The sequence below is a fragment of the Anguilla rostrata genome, chromosome 3, assembly GCF_018555375.3.
Source record: "Anguilla rostrata isolate EN2019 chromosome 3, ASM1855537v3, whole genome shotgun sequence".
NCBI lineage: Eukaryota > Metazoa > Chordata > Actinopteri > Anguilliformes > Anguillidae > Anguilla > Anguilla rostrata.
This window is the reverse complement of record NC_057935.1, coordinates 37,528,674-37,542,994: the sequence shown is the minus strand read 5'-3', so window position 1 is coordinate 37,542,994 and position 14,321 is coordinate 37,528,674. Positions and strand designations below refer to the sequence as shown.

At 41.7% G+C, this 14,321-nt stretch overlaps 1 protein-coding gene across 1 annotated transcript in view; it reads left to right on the top strand.

Moving 5' to 3' along the window:
- Positions 1-641: 641 nt before the first annotated feature.
- The window catches only part of psmd14 (proteasome 26S subunit, non-ATPase 14), a 30,998-nt gene continuing 17,318 nt past the window's right edge, over positions 642-14,321 (top strand). The window contains exons 1-3 of the mRNA XM_064327391.1: positions 642-799; positions 3,275-3,326; positions 11,665-11,736. Coding sequence (XP_064183461.1) covers positions 3,279-3,326; positions 11,665-11,736 — 120 coding nt within the window. The 5' untranslated portion in view covers positions 642-799; positions 3,275-3,278. The remainder of the gene's footprint in view (positions 800-3,274; positions 3,327-11,664; positions 11,737-14,321) is intronic.

Here is a 14,321-nt window from a genome sequence, read left to right as displayed (position 1 = left end):
GAGCCAAGACAGCATCTGCCTATACATGCAAATTGGCAATTACAAGGAAAAAAACAAAAGACATTCATTCAGACTAGAGTAGAGTACCTGAAAGTTTTCTACATTAATGTGGGATTTACACAAACCCATTATATATATATATAATATATATATATATATATATATATATATATATAATGAGACTATGTTTTGGGTGCAAATACTGTAAAGTAAATATACAGTAAACAATTTTAACAAAACTGCTTAATATGTACCTAACCCGTAGGTCTATAATAATTAATCCATCACCTACATTCACAAAGTACCACACCAGCGTACCACTGAATTATCCATAGCCTACGCATCAATACTTGCATACACATAAAATTTTAACACTTTAATGATTTTTCAAGATGAAACGACATATTTCGGTCGACTTATATATTTCATATAATCCAGTATAAATATCAAATTAATCATTAGACGTCCAAAACCATCCACTGTGCAACAAGGTGTGGTTCAATTCAAACATATTTTCGTTTTCAATTTTTTTAAATTAAATACTGTTTTCAGAGCATAGCTTTCAACAATACGATTTAAATTGCTCATGTATAACATTTAGGCCTATACATTATCATATTATTTAATCCTTACAATAATAATGCAAGTGAACCTCTCAGCAGTGCCCCGGAAGTAGTAGGGCAAGCTTGTCGTTTTGATTGCAAACGGGCTGATTCATTGCTGATGCTGAAACGCTTTACACGGGACATTACCTTTTCTTCTTACAAGTTTTCGGAGTTACACTAACGTTATATACCAGGTAATGAAAGCAGCCATAATTTTATACAATGGCGTATTTCTTCGGAGTGGTTAAATATCGGTCCCAGCTGAAACTGTTGATGAGCAAACGTAGCTTGCTGGCAAGGTGTAACATTGTTAGCCAGCTAACATTAGCTCAGATATCTACAACATGGCCTAGCTAACATAACTGACGTTACAGAACAAGGTTTTTACATGTTAGGTTTGTTTGGTAGATAGTTGGAAAATAGCTAGCTTGCTTATTTGTGTGATATGGCTAGGACAACCTGCATGTTATATCTTTATAGTTAGCCGCATGTAGTCAACCGGTTAGCTTAGTCAGAGGCTATGAAGTGCTTGGTAAGCTATTGGCTAATTGAGTACCAAAGAAGTTTTGCTGTTAGTCTTTTCAATTAATATTTCAGGTTTAATAAGAAATAAAACGTAAGATTGGTTCGTGCGACCTGAGAATGTTGACTGATTCAGCAGACATGGCTAACATTATCTGGGGCAGAAAGTATTGCCTAAATAGCTACGTTGTCAAACTGCCGGTATGCTAGCTGCTAAAGCAGAAGAGGTAACTTATTTTGTCACCGAGATATAGCTAATGTTCGCGCTAGATTGCTTGCTACCTAGCTAATGCCTGGCTAGCTAGCTAGGTTGTTGGCTCGCTCACATTTGAAACATCATCCACTGGTCAACATGTGAATGTGTCGCATGGGCTGCTTTGAGCCTAAATCTGATATTTCAAGTTCGATTTTATGTCATCATAGCTAGCTTTTGAATAAGAAAATGGGTGACAGGCACTCCAACGAACAAATTACAGCTAAGTTTGCAACTAGCCAGTCCGTTAGCACAAGCTACTTAGTTGTTTGTCCTATTCTCCGCTACGACTTAATTAACTGGACAGCGCATAAATATTGTTTTAACTTCACGCTGACAGTTGAAGTAAAACGACGTGTATAGTCTTGTGAATAACGTTATTTGTTCATGCCATTTCTCCGCTCCGTGCTTTTATTTTACTTTACCAGAATTAGTCTTGATACTGAATCCAAATGAATTTGTTCGCCTTTTTAGAAAAAGCACGTTGGGATTACATTTATAGATTCAAGGTTAACGAGCAATCTTAAATATAGTTCATTTTATATCACCTAGACTAATTTAAATGCGTCTAGGAACAAATGGCAAGATTATCTGATCCATAAACATAACAGAAAATGCTGAGTTGTCCTCCGGCATTTCCAATAGTGGGCCAGTGGCAATCCGCACGAGAGCATAGGTGTGATTTATTTCCAAAATAGGATTGAAGGCCATATGTAGTGTTTTTTAAGGTTTGTAATCGATTCCATTGTCCCAATAAAGGCCTCCATTCTTGTGAGTGCGCACGATTCCTTTAAGTTACACGTATTGCTTTTAACAATCCATGCATAAATAATAACTTAAATAAGTGTTATTATGCCTCAAACCCAGCATTTTGCTTTTTGAGCTTTACATTGAACATGAAATTTATTTTCTGAAAGGTCATTGGTGTACCCTTCAATAAGCCAGAAGTTTTTTTTTTTTTATCATTTGTTTTAAGCTGTTGAGCTACACATGTTTTTTTTTAATTTTTTTTTTTAGCCTTTAGCTGGGTTCATCAACAAAATAGTATTGGCTTGCTTTGATGAACAAAGAATAGCTACATCTTGTCTTTGTTAATGAAAACATACCCTTACTCTTTTTTTGTTATCTGCCATTTGTTATCTGGATTCATCAACAAAATAGTATTGGCTTGCTTTGATGAACAAAGAATAGCTACATCTTGTCTTTGTTAATGAAAACATACCCTTACTCTTTTTTTATTATCTGCCATAAGATGTTTTCATTTGGGGGGGGGGGGGTCATGTTGATCAGCCTGTGATTTTACCAAAATCAATGTTCAATGCTCATTAAATTCAGCATTAATATTATTCTATTCTTGTGCTGTTGATGTTCGTGGTATTTTTCATGAAATGGAAGCATTTACCCATGAAGAATGTACAAATCTCACCTGACCAGACTGTTTGTTTCCATTAGCACTAATGCTGTTCAGATTACACTTATTAATAACCGAGATAACTAATAACTATTAATAACTATTCTTTTGATGCTTCGCCACTTGACTTTGTACAGTCTGTTTCAGTCAAGAATACAAATGTGAATATGTCCCATCTTGTTGGGATATGTAGTCTTGACGAGCTGGTTCATGACAGCTGATTCAGTGAAGAATGATACAGAAATATCACCCTACTGCAAACTAGGGCAGCCTAGAAAAAAACATGCACACACAAAGAAAAAATGTTTGTTAATTAGAAAAGGAAGACAGAATCTTGAATTAGCATGTGGTGTTAATTAACAGGAAGTCTGATGCCGTCTTGTAATTACCACCAATATTTTTGACGTTTAAAGACTGGAGGTGAATTGCATGCATAGTTGTGTGGAAAGTTTTGAGTGTGATAACTGTGCGTGTGTTCCACAGAACCATGGACAGGCTGCTGAGGCTTGGAAGTGGAATGCCAGGACTTGGGCAGGTATTCTCTCCTTTTTATTGTCTATTTCCATTCATTAATCTAGTTCAAACCAAAGACTTAAGCAGCCAAATGTAATGGAACGGCAGAGTCTGTAGGTAAATGTAGTAAGACAGAAACTGTACTGTCATCAGACATGGATGCACCAGTATTAGATTTCTTTTTGTATACAGGCTCAGGGCACACAGTTCAGGGCTGTTTCCAACTGAGTCACTTATTTTTAGTGCAGTGATGAATCTTGTGTTCCTGTCAAAATCTTTGCCCTGCCACTAACATTGGAGTCCCTTGAGGTGACACCTAATTTCTCATAATTTAGCCCAAGAGGGAAGGTTGTCGTCTGTCTCTTCACTCAATAGCGACCCCTCTGGTCAAATGAGCACCTACAATCTACCGACACCTGCTTCTTACAGTCCCCTGGTTCAGTAACTGCACTGTTCAGCTGGCGGATTGCGAAGTGACCAGAAGTGAAGGCTTGCTGTACACATTTTAAGGGACACTCGTACCATAACCATATAGCATGTCTCCAAAAAGCTTCCTGTAAGATTATGCATTTTACTGGTAGACCTTGAGAAGCAGATTGGAGAAACATAGAACATCCCTCAAATTGCTACTAAAGTGGTCAGGAAGTCCTGTTGAAAGTCTAATTTTTGAGAGCACATGCACTGTCAGTGAATTTCATTAGCAATGGTGGGTTCGCTCACTGCTTTCCTTAATGTCTGTCTTTATCTTCCTGTGCCTGAACGTTTTCCATCTTTTGACACAAAATCCAAACTTGTATGAGATGCAGCTTCAGTGAATTTCTGACCTGGAATGAAAATAGATCTTTTTCTGTGTGGACTGTGTAGTGGTTTGCACCGATATGGCTATGCAAAGGTACTCGGGTTGTTTTGTTGCACAAATAACTTTTGTTAAAGAATATTTTGTTAATAACATTATAATAACCAATTTTGCAATGAACATTGACCATCAATGCTGCCAGTCAATTAGTGACGCATTATAAAACAAGAAGCATAAGTTTTCTGCATTTGCACCAGGGAGCTCCTCTTGTCCTCAAGGATGTTCAGTATTGTGCCAAAAACACTCTCTGGGGACATGAAAATTCTTTTCACAAAAGTAACAATTTGTGTCTGTTTCTATGTTTAGAAATATATTTACAGTCGGCTATAAATAAGAGAAAATGAGCAGAGGTCCAACAGTAGCCTGCCGACTATAATCTGTGGTAAACAAGCAGCAAATCAGCGGGCATGTGTCTGAAAACGCTCTGAGTGAGCCAGCGGGCGGATGAGCAGCCGATCAGCAACAATGCCAGTGAACCACTGGCTGTCTCTGCCACTGGTCTGCTAACTTTTCCTCCAGTGGACCACCTCTGACCCCTTCTGACTAGCTTAACGCCTGATATGTACTTCTTTGCCGAGGCTTTTGGCAAGTATTGGTTGACAAAAATTAAGTCTTTTCAGGAGAAAAAATGTCGCTTAATATTTTTTTCTCAGTGTTGTTCACCAGTGTCGCTTTGTCGGTAGGAATACAGCCAGGGGGTACACCGAAATTCGTTGTCAGTGACGTTTTTTGACTTGAGGCAAGAGATTGTCGAAACTAAATGTGCCCATGGAATGCACATCCAAATGGAAAAAGGCTTTGGGACCAATGAGTTTCTTTGGCCCTCTACCCATGATAACAGATACAGTTATCGATAACACTGGTTGGCCAGTTCAATGACTTAACCACATCCCAAAATATTTGAAATGCATTTCTTCATCCAGCATTTCACGCATCTGCTTAACTAGGACATATTCTTCCAGGTTTTCGCTCATTTGGTTTATGGGACAGGCAGACCACGTTCTTTCCACGTTGTTCATTAACTAAAGCAGATTTCATATTTCTTCTTCCTCTGTAATCTCAGTAATTTCATTGGGCACTGCCATGTTTTTCACAAATATGAACAAGTGGTCAGGAGTTCGGAATCTCATTCCCATAGAGACAGAACCCTCCTCGCAGGCCTTTGCCGAAGTGTAAATGCCAAACGTTGTGCGACACCTTCATTTTTGAGGAGTTTCACTTTTTGAAAATGTTGTGCAACAAAGTATAAATTAGTCTTGACAGTGTTCCTCCTTCCAGTTATCGTTAGTGAAGATTCCAGGTCACGTGATGTTGTGGGCAGTGAGAAGTGCTTGATGGAGTCCTATGTCAGTGTTTAAGAAATAAGTAAATAAATTGGTGCTATATATTGACCACACATCGTCCTTGATTACCAAGATATATATGGTCCGAAAATGCAAATATTGATCCGATTTATCGGACGTCCGACATATCAGTCAGGTTGTACCTCTAGCTTGCCAGCCTTTGGACTCTGGTCCAAAATTGCGTAGCTGGACCGATACCTCTCTGCTTCAACGTAACGTAGGCAATAGCCTAATTATCTCGTGAAGTGTGTCGGAGTCATCACTGCCTTTGGCGAGACTTAGACCTGCCCCCTCAGAAGTGCATTAGTTTCTGTGGTGACTTGAAAGGCCTAATTTATTTATTTTATTTTATTTATTTATTTATTTTTTTGGAGGGAGTACTTGGCAGTCATAGCTAGTGGTGACAGAGGCAGTGGTGAGAGAGCGCTCACAATCCCAGAGGAGACTCCCTAGTTCTGGGGAGCGGGAAGCTGGATGGCATGTAAACATTTGCCCGAATTGAACCGCGTAATTTATATAACACCGCTGCTGCATAAATACATTCAGGACTGCGCTTACTTATAAATCCCAATAAAAAGCAGTGAATTTTAATTGTTCTCTTCCATTGTGCAATTCAGTGTGATCGCTTGTAATTAATTGCCTTACCAAGCAAAGTAGCAGGTGAGATGAGACCATTAATAATTAATTAATAATTATTTCCAATAATACAGGAAAAAAAATGTGAGTTCAAGAACTTATATATTGTGTATATGTGTGTTTGTATATCACTATTATTATTATTTTATATTTATTATTTTTATTTATTTTTTCTGGGCTGATGGGAGGATGGGGTGTTGTGAGGGTTAAAGGAGGGGAACTGGAGACAGAACTATGAGTGTTTTGTTCTGTGTGTCATTACAGAACATGTGGGAAAATTAAAAAAGACGTTAAGGAACGTCAGCCTCGTCTGAACAAACATTGATTTATTTTTAAAGAGCTGGCTCTTTTAATCAATGCTTTAACGATTGACCATCCTCGCTACGAACCCAAACTAAAGCGAATGTCAGAAGCCTTAAGTACCTTGCAAACATTTGGTTTTCATTCTCATAGCTAAGGAGATGTGAAATGTTAATTAGTGGCACCGTTGTTTTTTCGCCAAAGCTCTACGTTCAGTGGACTCTAGTAGATTTTTCATTACAGCATCTGGAAAAAGAAGCTCGTGGGGGAGGGACAGTGTCGCTGAGGAAAGGGGGGACGGGGGGGGGGGGGGAAGAAAAAAAAAACGTAGCTTGTCTAGCAAGGGTTAAGGCCGCATGAAAGAATTCATTCCCAGTTTAATGACCTCGCCTTGCTGGGTACGGACGGCGGGGAACATGCTCCTGACTTGTACTGAATTTGCCAATTAACACCTCCGATAACAGACTGCCTCTGCACACCACAGCGGCAGCGCAGAGGAGCACCTCCCATGCACTTTGTTTTTCAGTCTCCTCTTCCCTTACCATTCAAAACTTCACATTCTGCATTCAAATGGAAATTGAACGAGGGCGCGCTGTCCTCGTCCGCTCGCAGCCGGGGCCACTAACTCAGCGAGGCTGCAGAAGATACCGAGCCTTTGTTTACCAATCTTCCATTGTTATTTTCCTCGCCGATTAGAGTCCTGGTTCCCGAGAGGCAAAGTTTTTTTTAAAAATTAAGGATACATTAGTCCTGTTCTTTTTTTTCTTTTCTTTTTTTTTTTCCTTCTTTTTTTTCTCTTAATTTCCTTCCATGGAGCTTTGTGTACTTCTTGGGTGTTCTATTTTCACACATGTCCATATGGCCTTGTGTAGTTACAATTAGAACTGAGACTGGTTTCCAAGAAACACTCCTCAATAATACGCTCTCAGTCTTTTGTTTCACGGTCGACGGCGTGAATCGAAGGCGGTTCATGCTCTCTCTTTTGATTAAATCAGGTTGCGGCCCCACCGAACGCTTGCGCCGCGCCGGTGTTCCGTGGACACCAGATCTTAACATTAGCGTTTGTCGTGGTGGATGGCACAATAGTCTCTCTTCACTCGCACACTTTTCGGCTCATGTTTATCAGACTACTAAACAACACCTCAGAAGGGTGTGAATTTTCCAACACCTGGTGAAAAGCGCTCTGGGGTTTTTTTCCCTTGGAGTCCCTTTTACAGGTAGAAGTCACTTTGCTCTCGGTCCTTAATGATTTGGAAACGCTGCGAAATCAAAAACGTCTTTGGTTTCCGCGTGACAGGGGCACACCTACACCACTGTTTCAAACGCTGAAAAAAAAAAACCAAAGGGTTACAATTAAAGCGGACCCTTGCACGCCCATGCAAACGCACGGTAAAACAAATAGTGGGGACGGATCCATGCTCACACACACTAACTCTCAGGTTCACAATTCATTAGCAGGTATTTTAATAAAATATAATAATCAAAGGATGGCTAAATAATTGATACCAGTTCACACCACGGGACAGGTGAGGTAATCTATCTAATTGTGTTAACAAATTTGCCAAGAAGGACTGAGAGGGTAACACGTTGAGCTGTTAGCAGTGTACAGTTACGATGGCAAATGCCTTGTCTTAACACTTTGTCAACACAACACTCTCAAGTGCTCTGAAATGTTGTTTGGGGTTCCTATAATCTCTGGAAACCACTTAATTTTTTTTCTCTCCCTCCATTGCGTTTGTTTTATTTTCTTCATAGTTTATCAAAGCTAAGCTTTTTTTTTTTGTTGTTGTCCCTTTATGGCGGCTGTACACTTGTGCTGCAGACATGTCCTGTGCATGAACCCTGTTACCAGGGTCCGCTAACCAGTCCAGCTATTTATTCAGTGCTAAGAAACCATCTGGCTCAGGCAAAGTTGAAAGCTATTCTAGTGGACCTTTTTTTTTTTTTCCCCCGACTGATGCCTCCTCGCTTTAGTGGGTGGATAAAGCTTCATTAGCGCGTCGGCTCTCTGCTCCAAGCTGCAGGAGAGCTTTGTATTTGTCTGGAAGTGTACCGTTCTCCACCATTAGTTTTTTAAAAAGTATTTAATTAGTAGGCCTACACCGGAATCAAAATAAACTGGAATCCGGGATGTTCGACCTAAATGGCAGTTCAGTTAGAATGGTTAGTTTAGGTCACAGGAAAATAGTTAGTCTCGGTTATAAGTGCAGACCGATACATGCCAAACTGCTTGCAAATGTTAATACAACAGTTCTATTAAATAGCCTACATACTATGCTGTTTACGAGTTCAAGACATGAATATACAACCCCGCTGCTCCCTTTTACATTACATGTGTTTTGGTCACTGCATACCATTCTTTTGGCACTCTTGAATATTTCCAGAGCCCACCAGATTAGTTTATAGCTTCCTTTAATTGTGAAATTGTTATTTTTGTTTTTATTTTTTTACATCAGAGAGTCACTTTTTGGTTCTTGCCATCAGCAGTCAAACATTCTACTTATACTGCTTATTGTAATTCTTAATTTCATTACCTGCAGACATATCTTCTCCTGCAGTTTTTAAGATAGATAAACTTGAACCCATTTGCTTGTTGGCTGTTTTCTGAACTATAGGATTTGTACTTTTTAAACGTGATTTTCTTACTTTTTAAATATGATTTTTAAACGTCTTCATTGACTTAACATTGCAGGAATGTTTGACTCGCTTCAGTATCCCAAAGTAACGTTTAAAGTTGAAACAAACAAATGATTTACAACAATAACTGATGTGTGCATTCTGGTGGCATTGTCGCTAAACTAGGCCAATATTTTACTGCCTGACACTTACTAACCAACATTATCTGACCTACTGCTTGCTCCAGGCTCTTTACTTTTGCGAATAAATGTTACTAGAAATGGCCTAGTATTATACTGGTTTTAAATATACAGTTCATCGTTTGGCTGGCTAAAAGAGCTTCTTTTGGAACCCTCTGCTCTGAACCTGATTTTTTTTTTATCACTGGCTAGTAGCTATGATCGATGATAATGCACAGTTCAGTGATTTTTAAGGAATGCAGCTAACGCGGTAAGTGTATTGTGCTGTGAGAGAATTTTTCTGTAGCCGGTTAGCCATTCCAGACTCTATTGAATGTTTTAATAGCTCAGGTAATGACACAGGCCCATCCTCTTCTTTTGAAAATGTCAACTGGAGTAACGTCATGCCTCGCAGTTGTGTGATCACCAGTTCACCCAACAGATCTAGAAATCACATACTCTGCTGTAACTCCTATGTTGGCTGTACAGAATACTGATTCTGTTCTAGGACGCACTTGAGCCTCCATTGTTTGTAACATTAGTTGTAATGTTGTTTCTTGTATGGGTGTCATTTAATTAGCTGGGCCCACCCAATATTTTCTTACTGAAAAGCCCTGGATTCAGGAGATGAAATTGTATATATATTGTAAATCTCTTAACATAGCTGAATTACCTTTAATTCCTATTTGTGGCAGAATGTAATTATGTTGGTTCTCAGTAAATGCCTCTATTCTCTTACTGACATAAGAAATGGAGGACTGCATGTGAGAGTGGCCAGCACTCACCATGAAACTTACATTTGTGTTCTGTTCCTCAGTTCTCTAAGGGAACTGTTACTCTTGTTCTTAATGAGTACCACATTACATTTAACAACATATGTGTGTGTGTGTGTGTGTGTGTGTGTACATGCATTATGAGTGAACATATCTGTCGAGTGGCAATGGGATTTAATCTCCAAACAATGTCTGTGTGTGAAGACATCAAAGGCAGCATGGCACCTCGTAGTAGGTGATCAGACCCACTAGGATACAAAACAATTATTTTAGCACTTTTCTCAAACGTGTAAGCGCATACATACAGCCGCAATAAGGGAGAGAGAGACGTAAAAATGCGCAACTGGAAAAACGTGCTAAAACATTTAGCGGCGCGCGACCGCGGCGCGGAATATCTGGACACGGGGAAAAAAAAAAAAAAGAAAGAAGAAAAAAAAAGCGGTTAATTTATTTTGCTTGATTTTGATTTGGTGTAAGACAAATAGCCGGAGTATGTTGTTCACAGCTTCGTGCACCTGGGGACGCGGAGTGCAATTCTCTCCTGCCATACCTGTGACAGCTACCTGCGAAGCGCTCCCCGCGCCCTCGCGCGCGGCGAGTTATCTTTAGACGCGGCGCTGCCATTGTCAGAGAGGTTGTTTGCTTTGTTGATTCGCTCGTCATCCCTCCGGAGCGTCTCTTTCACACCATCATTAGAACGGCGCGGGTAATTGGGGAACGGGAGGGAGAACGGCGGCCGGTTGCGTCACCGGTTAGCCCCTCGCCGGCTTGTTAGCCGAGCCCTCCTCTAAGACGGACGCGGGGAGACGGCGGGCGTTGTTTATTTATTTTATTTTATTTATTAATTTTTTTTTTTTTGCGCCGTTTCCGCCGCCGCCGCCGCGGGCGGGAAGCTCGCGGGGAACGTCTGGAAGCGCACCCCGCAGCCTCCGGAGCTCCTCGCTCCGTGCGCTTCTCAGCGATGCCTCCGCCGCCGGGAGAGGGGAAGACCGGGCGGCGGGTCTCTGCGCCGAGTTCTCAGAGCCATTATTTAATCATTTGCACTCGAGTCGCAGCTTCGATGCGGGGAGGAAGGCGGCGCTGAATGTTTGAGGAAAGCCGCACTACCGAAGTTTGCTCGCCGCGTTGAGTGGGAAAACGGGAAGTCGCGTTTTACACCGACATTTGTGTGTCTGAGTTAGTGCGAACGCCGTATAATGGTGATATAGAAGGTTTGGCCTAATAAGCAATAATCCTGGTTACTTAAAACTCACCCAGTTTTTTTTTTTTCCCTCATTTGCTGCTGGGCAATATATGTTGCAGTTGTTCGCTTGCACGCCACATCTGGAGGTATTTGAACCAAGTAATTATTCACATTTTAATTATGAAGCACTGCCATGTAACAGGAATACAACTGGCAATTTATTCAGCGTCTAGCATCAAGTGCCTCCACCAGAATAATGTATGTTATTAGCGTAGCGTTCACGTCGTACGATTAATCAACGTGAATTTAATTTTGAACTCTGTTAGAACTTCTCTCGCTGATTGCTCACTGATGTGTTCTAGCGAAAGGCTTCTTACCCCCTGCTCTTTGCGGGGGGAATAATGAAGTGGAGCCTCGTGTCAGCCTGCGAAATGAATGGGGATTTAAAAGGTGCACCTGTGTGTCTTTTCCCAGGGTCCCCCCACAGACGCCCCAGCTGTGGATACAGCCGAGCAAGTGTACATCTCTTCACTGGCGCTGCTCAAGGTAAGGAGGGAAACCCGCTGGGTACCACCCGACCTCATCCGCGGCGGTCGCCCCTGGTCCCGGGAGTCCGCGGCACTGCCCGTTTCAGAGATGGCTCTCAACACGCTGCTCACTGGCACTCAGTTTGAATGTTTGACTCTTGGCCTCTGCCAATCAGTGGCTTTATTTTGGGTAAAGATCGAGTTGACCGAAGAAGAAGAAAAAACGTGCCTCTCCTAATTACTAATGATCGCAGGCCATGTTCATATAATATGAATTCATCTCAATTTAGTATGGGTTAATATTGATATAACTATAACACTGTTGATTCTGCAGAAGTTCACAGCAATGAGATTGCATATTACCAGGAATGGATTATAGAGTGCCAGTAACACCGTTGTCATTTAGCTGGGTCTGTGATTTAATGAATGAGTTTTCCACAAAAACACGAGAGCACATTTAGCTTCAGCACAACCGCATGATGGTTCCCTAGCTCCAGGAAGGCATAGCATTCCAAAACGTCCCTATCTGTCGTTCCGCCATATCAAAATGAACACGTCTTCACTGTAAAAATAAATAAATTAGTAAATAAGTCCAGAATACTCAATATTTCAAGACAACTTTCATCACAATTTTTTTTTAGTTTTGAGCGTAATTTAGGCTATATTTTTAAGTCGTTGTTCCAACTAAAATTCATTAGTTTTGTTCTGAAAATCACTGTCAGTTTTAAGTTTTTCTAACAATGAAAAGTAAGCTTTCTGAACTAATGAATGTTAGTTTGCATAATTTGAACTCAAAATTTAAAAATCTAAATTAATCTGAAAACGAAGAAGTTTTAGTGAAGCAAGTTGCCTTGAAATATAGAGTATTCCGAACTTTTTTTTTTTTTTTTTTTACAGTGTAATTCCGATTGGCCTGCTTTGGCCAGTTTGAGTTTTCAGTCAGGAAAGGAGTGGCCTCGAGACCATTCCCGGTCCAGGAAGAGCTAATTCTGGAATGTGATATCAAGGATGGATGAGGGGGGGGGGGGAGGAGAAACAACAGACAGGTTGAGGCGCAGTGAAATGTGGGCCGGCGTAAAGCACGGCATATGCGACCGTGACTAAAAACCGCACGCGCGTCGCCAGCCCAGCCGAGTCCGGGCCGCCCGCGGCAGCAGGACCGTCGCGTCCGCTACCGGCTCCGCCGGCGAGCCTCCGCGCGGGGGAGAGCAGAGAAACAAAACACCCTGGAAGGCGGAGAAGCAGCTTTCTCCGCTCGCCTTCGCAGCCCAGGGTAAATAAACAGGTTTGGGTCGGAATTCCTCCGCGGAACAGATGCAGCGGCGCAAGCCGGCGGAGGGAAGGCGGCGGCGGCGGCGGCGGCGGCAGGGATCACTCAGAATGTATGTCAAACGGAAGTCCCTTTAACCGCGTAAATTAAAGCGGGAGGCCGTCCATGTGTTCGCGTTTGCAGGTCCGCGTGCAAGCCAAATTCGTGTTCCCTTCCGATGATTTTTTAGAGTGATTCATGGTAGTCTCAATGCATGCGATGCACACATCCAAAAAAGTGGTGGAGAATAAGAGGGGAATCACCCCCCCCCCCCTTTTTAAGAACGTTTGGTTGCACATCTGTTCGTTTTAGAGGAGGGGGTGCTGTAAGTCCTGGCCCTCACTTTTCTTGTCGGAGGAACTTCCTTTTGCAGCTGAAGCCGTCCTGCTTCCATTCCTCAGTAGTTGAGACGGTCGCTGGCCTAGATTCCACATGGAATGTGGGGAGAAGGCTTCAGACCGCGTGATTGGACCATCTGAAACGGCAGACAAGGCAGGCTTCAGAGCCCACCGTCTGGTCTACTGTAGCAGGCTCATCCTACACTTGCCTTACGACGCGTAATTGGTGTTATTGGTGTTATCCACTTGCCGCCTTCTTAGTGTTATTCTTTCAGGTGCAGGAGATGCTTCAGTTTACAATGAGAGGAAAGGGTCGTGGTTCACTTGAGAGGTATATGATACGCAGCCCAAGGTCACACCGCACATTACAACAGTCAGTGTCAATGAAAACCTTTCACGTTTTTATATGCTGTGGAATTTCAGCGATAGGAATCTTAGAGCTACAGACTGACTGGTTGACTGAGCAGGACATGAATCCAGAAGTAGCGTAAGCAGTTCTGGTCGTTGAGCCTCCTTAATACACCGTACATGCACTCAGTGGCCACATTATTAGGTACACCTGCTCATTCAAACAAATAGCCTGCTACTCCAAACAGAGAGTCATGTGGATCCAACTCAATATTTTGAGCATGCAGACATGATGAAGAGGTTTAATTTTTGTTCAAGCCAAAATAAAAATGGGGAGGATACCTAAGCGATTTTGACCATGGTGTGATTGTTGATGCCTGACGTGGTGGTTCCAGCATCTCTGAAACGGCTGCCCTCTTGGGATTTTCATGCACGGCTTTCTCTAGAGTTTACAGAGAATGGTGCGATAAACAGAAAACATCCACTGAGTGGCAGTCCTTGTTTAAAACATCCTTGTTTATGAGAGTGATCTGAGGAGAATGGGCAGAAACATTCAATTTGACCGAAAGACCGCAAATTCTCAAATAACAGCTTTTTTAGAAGAGTGGT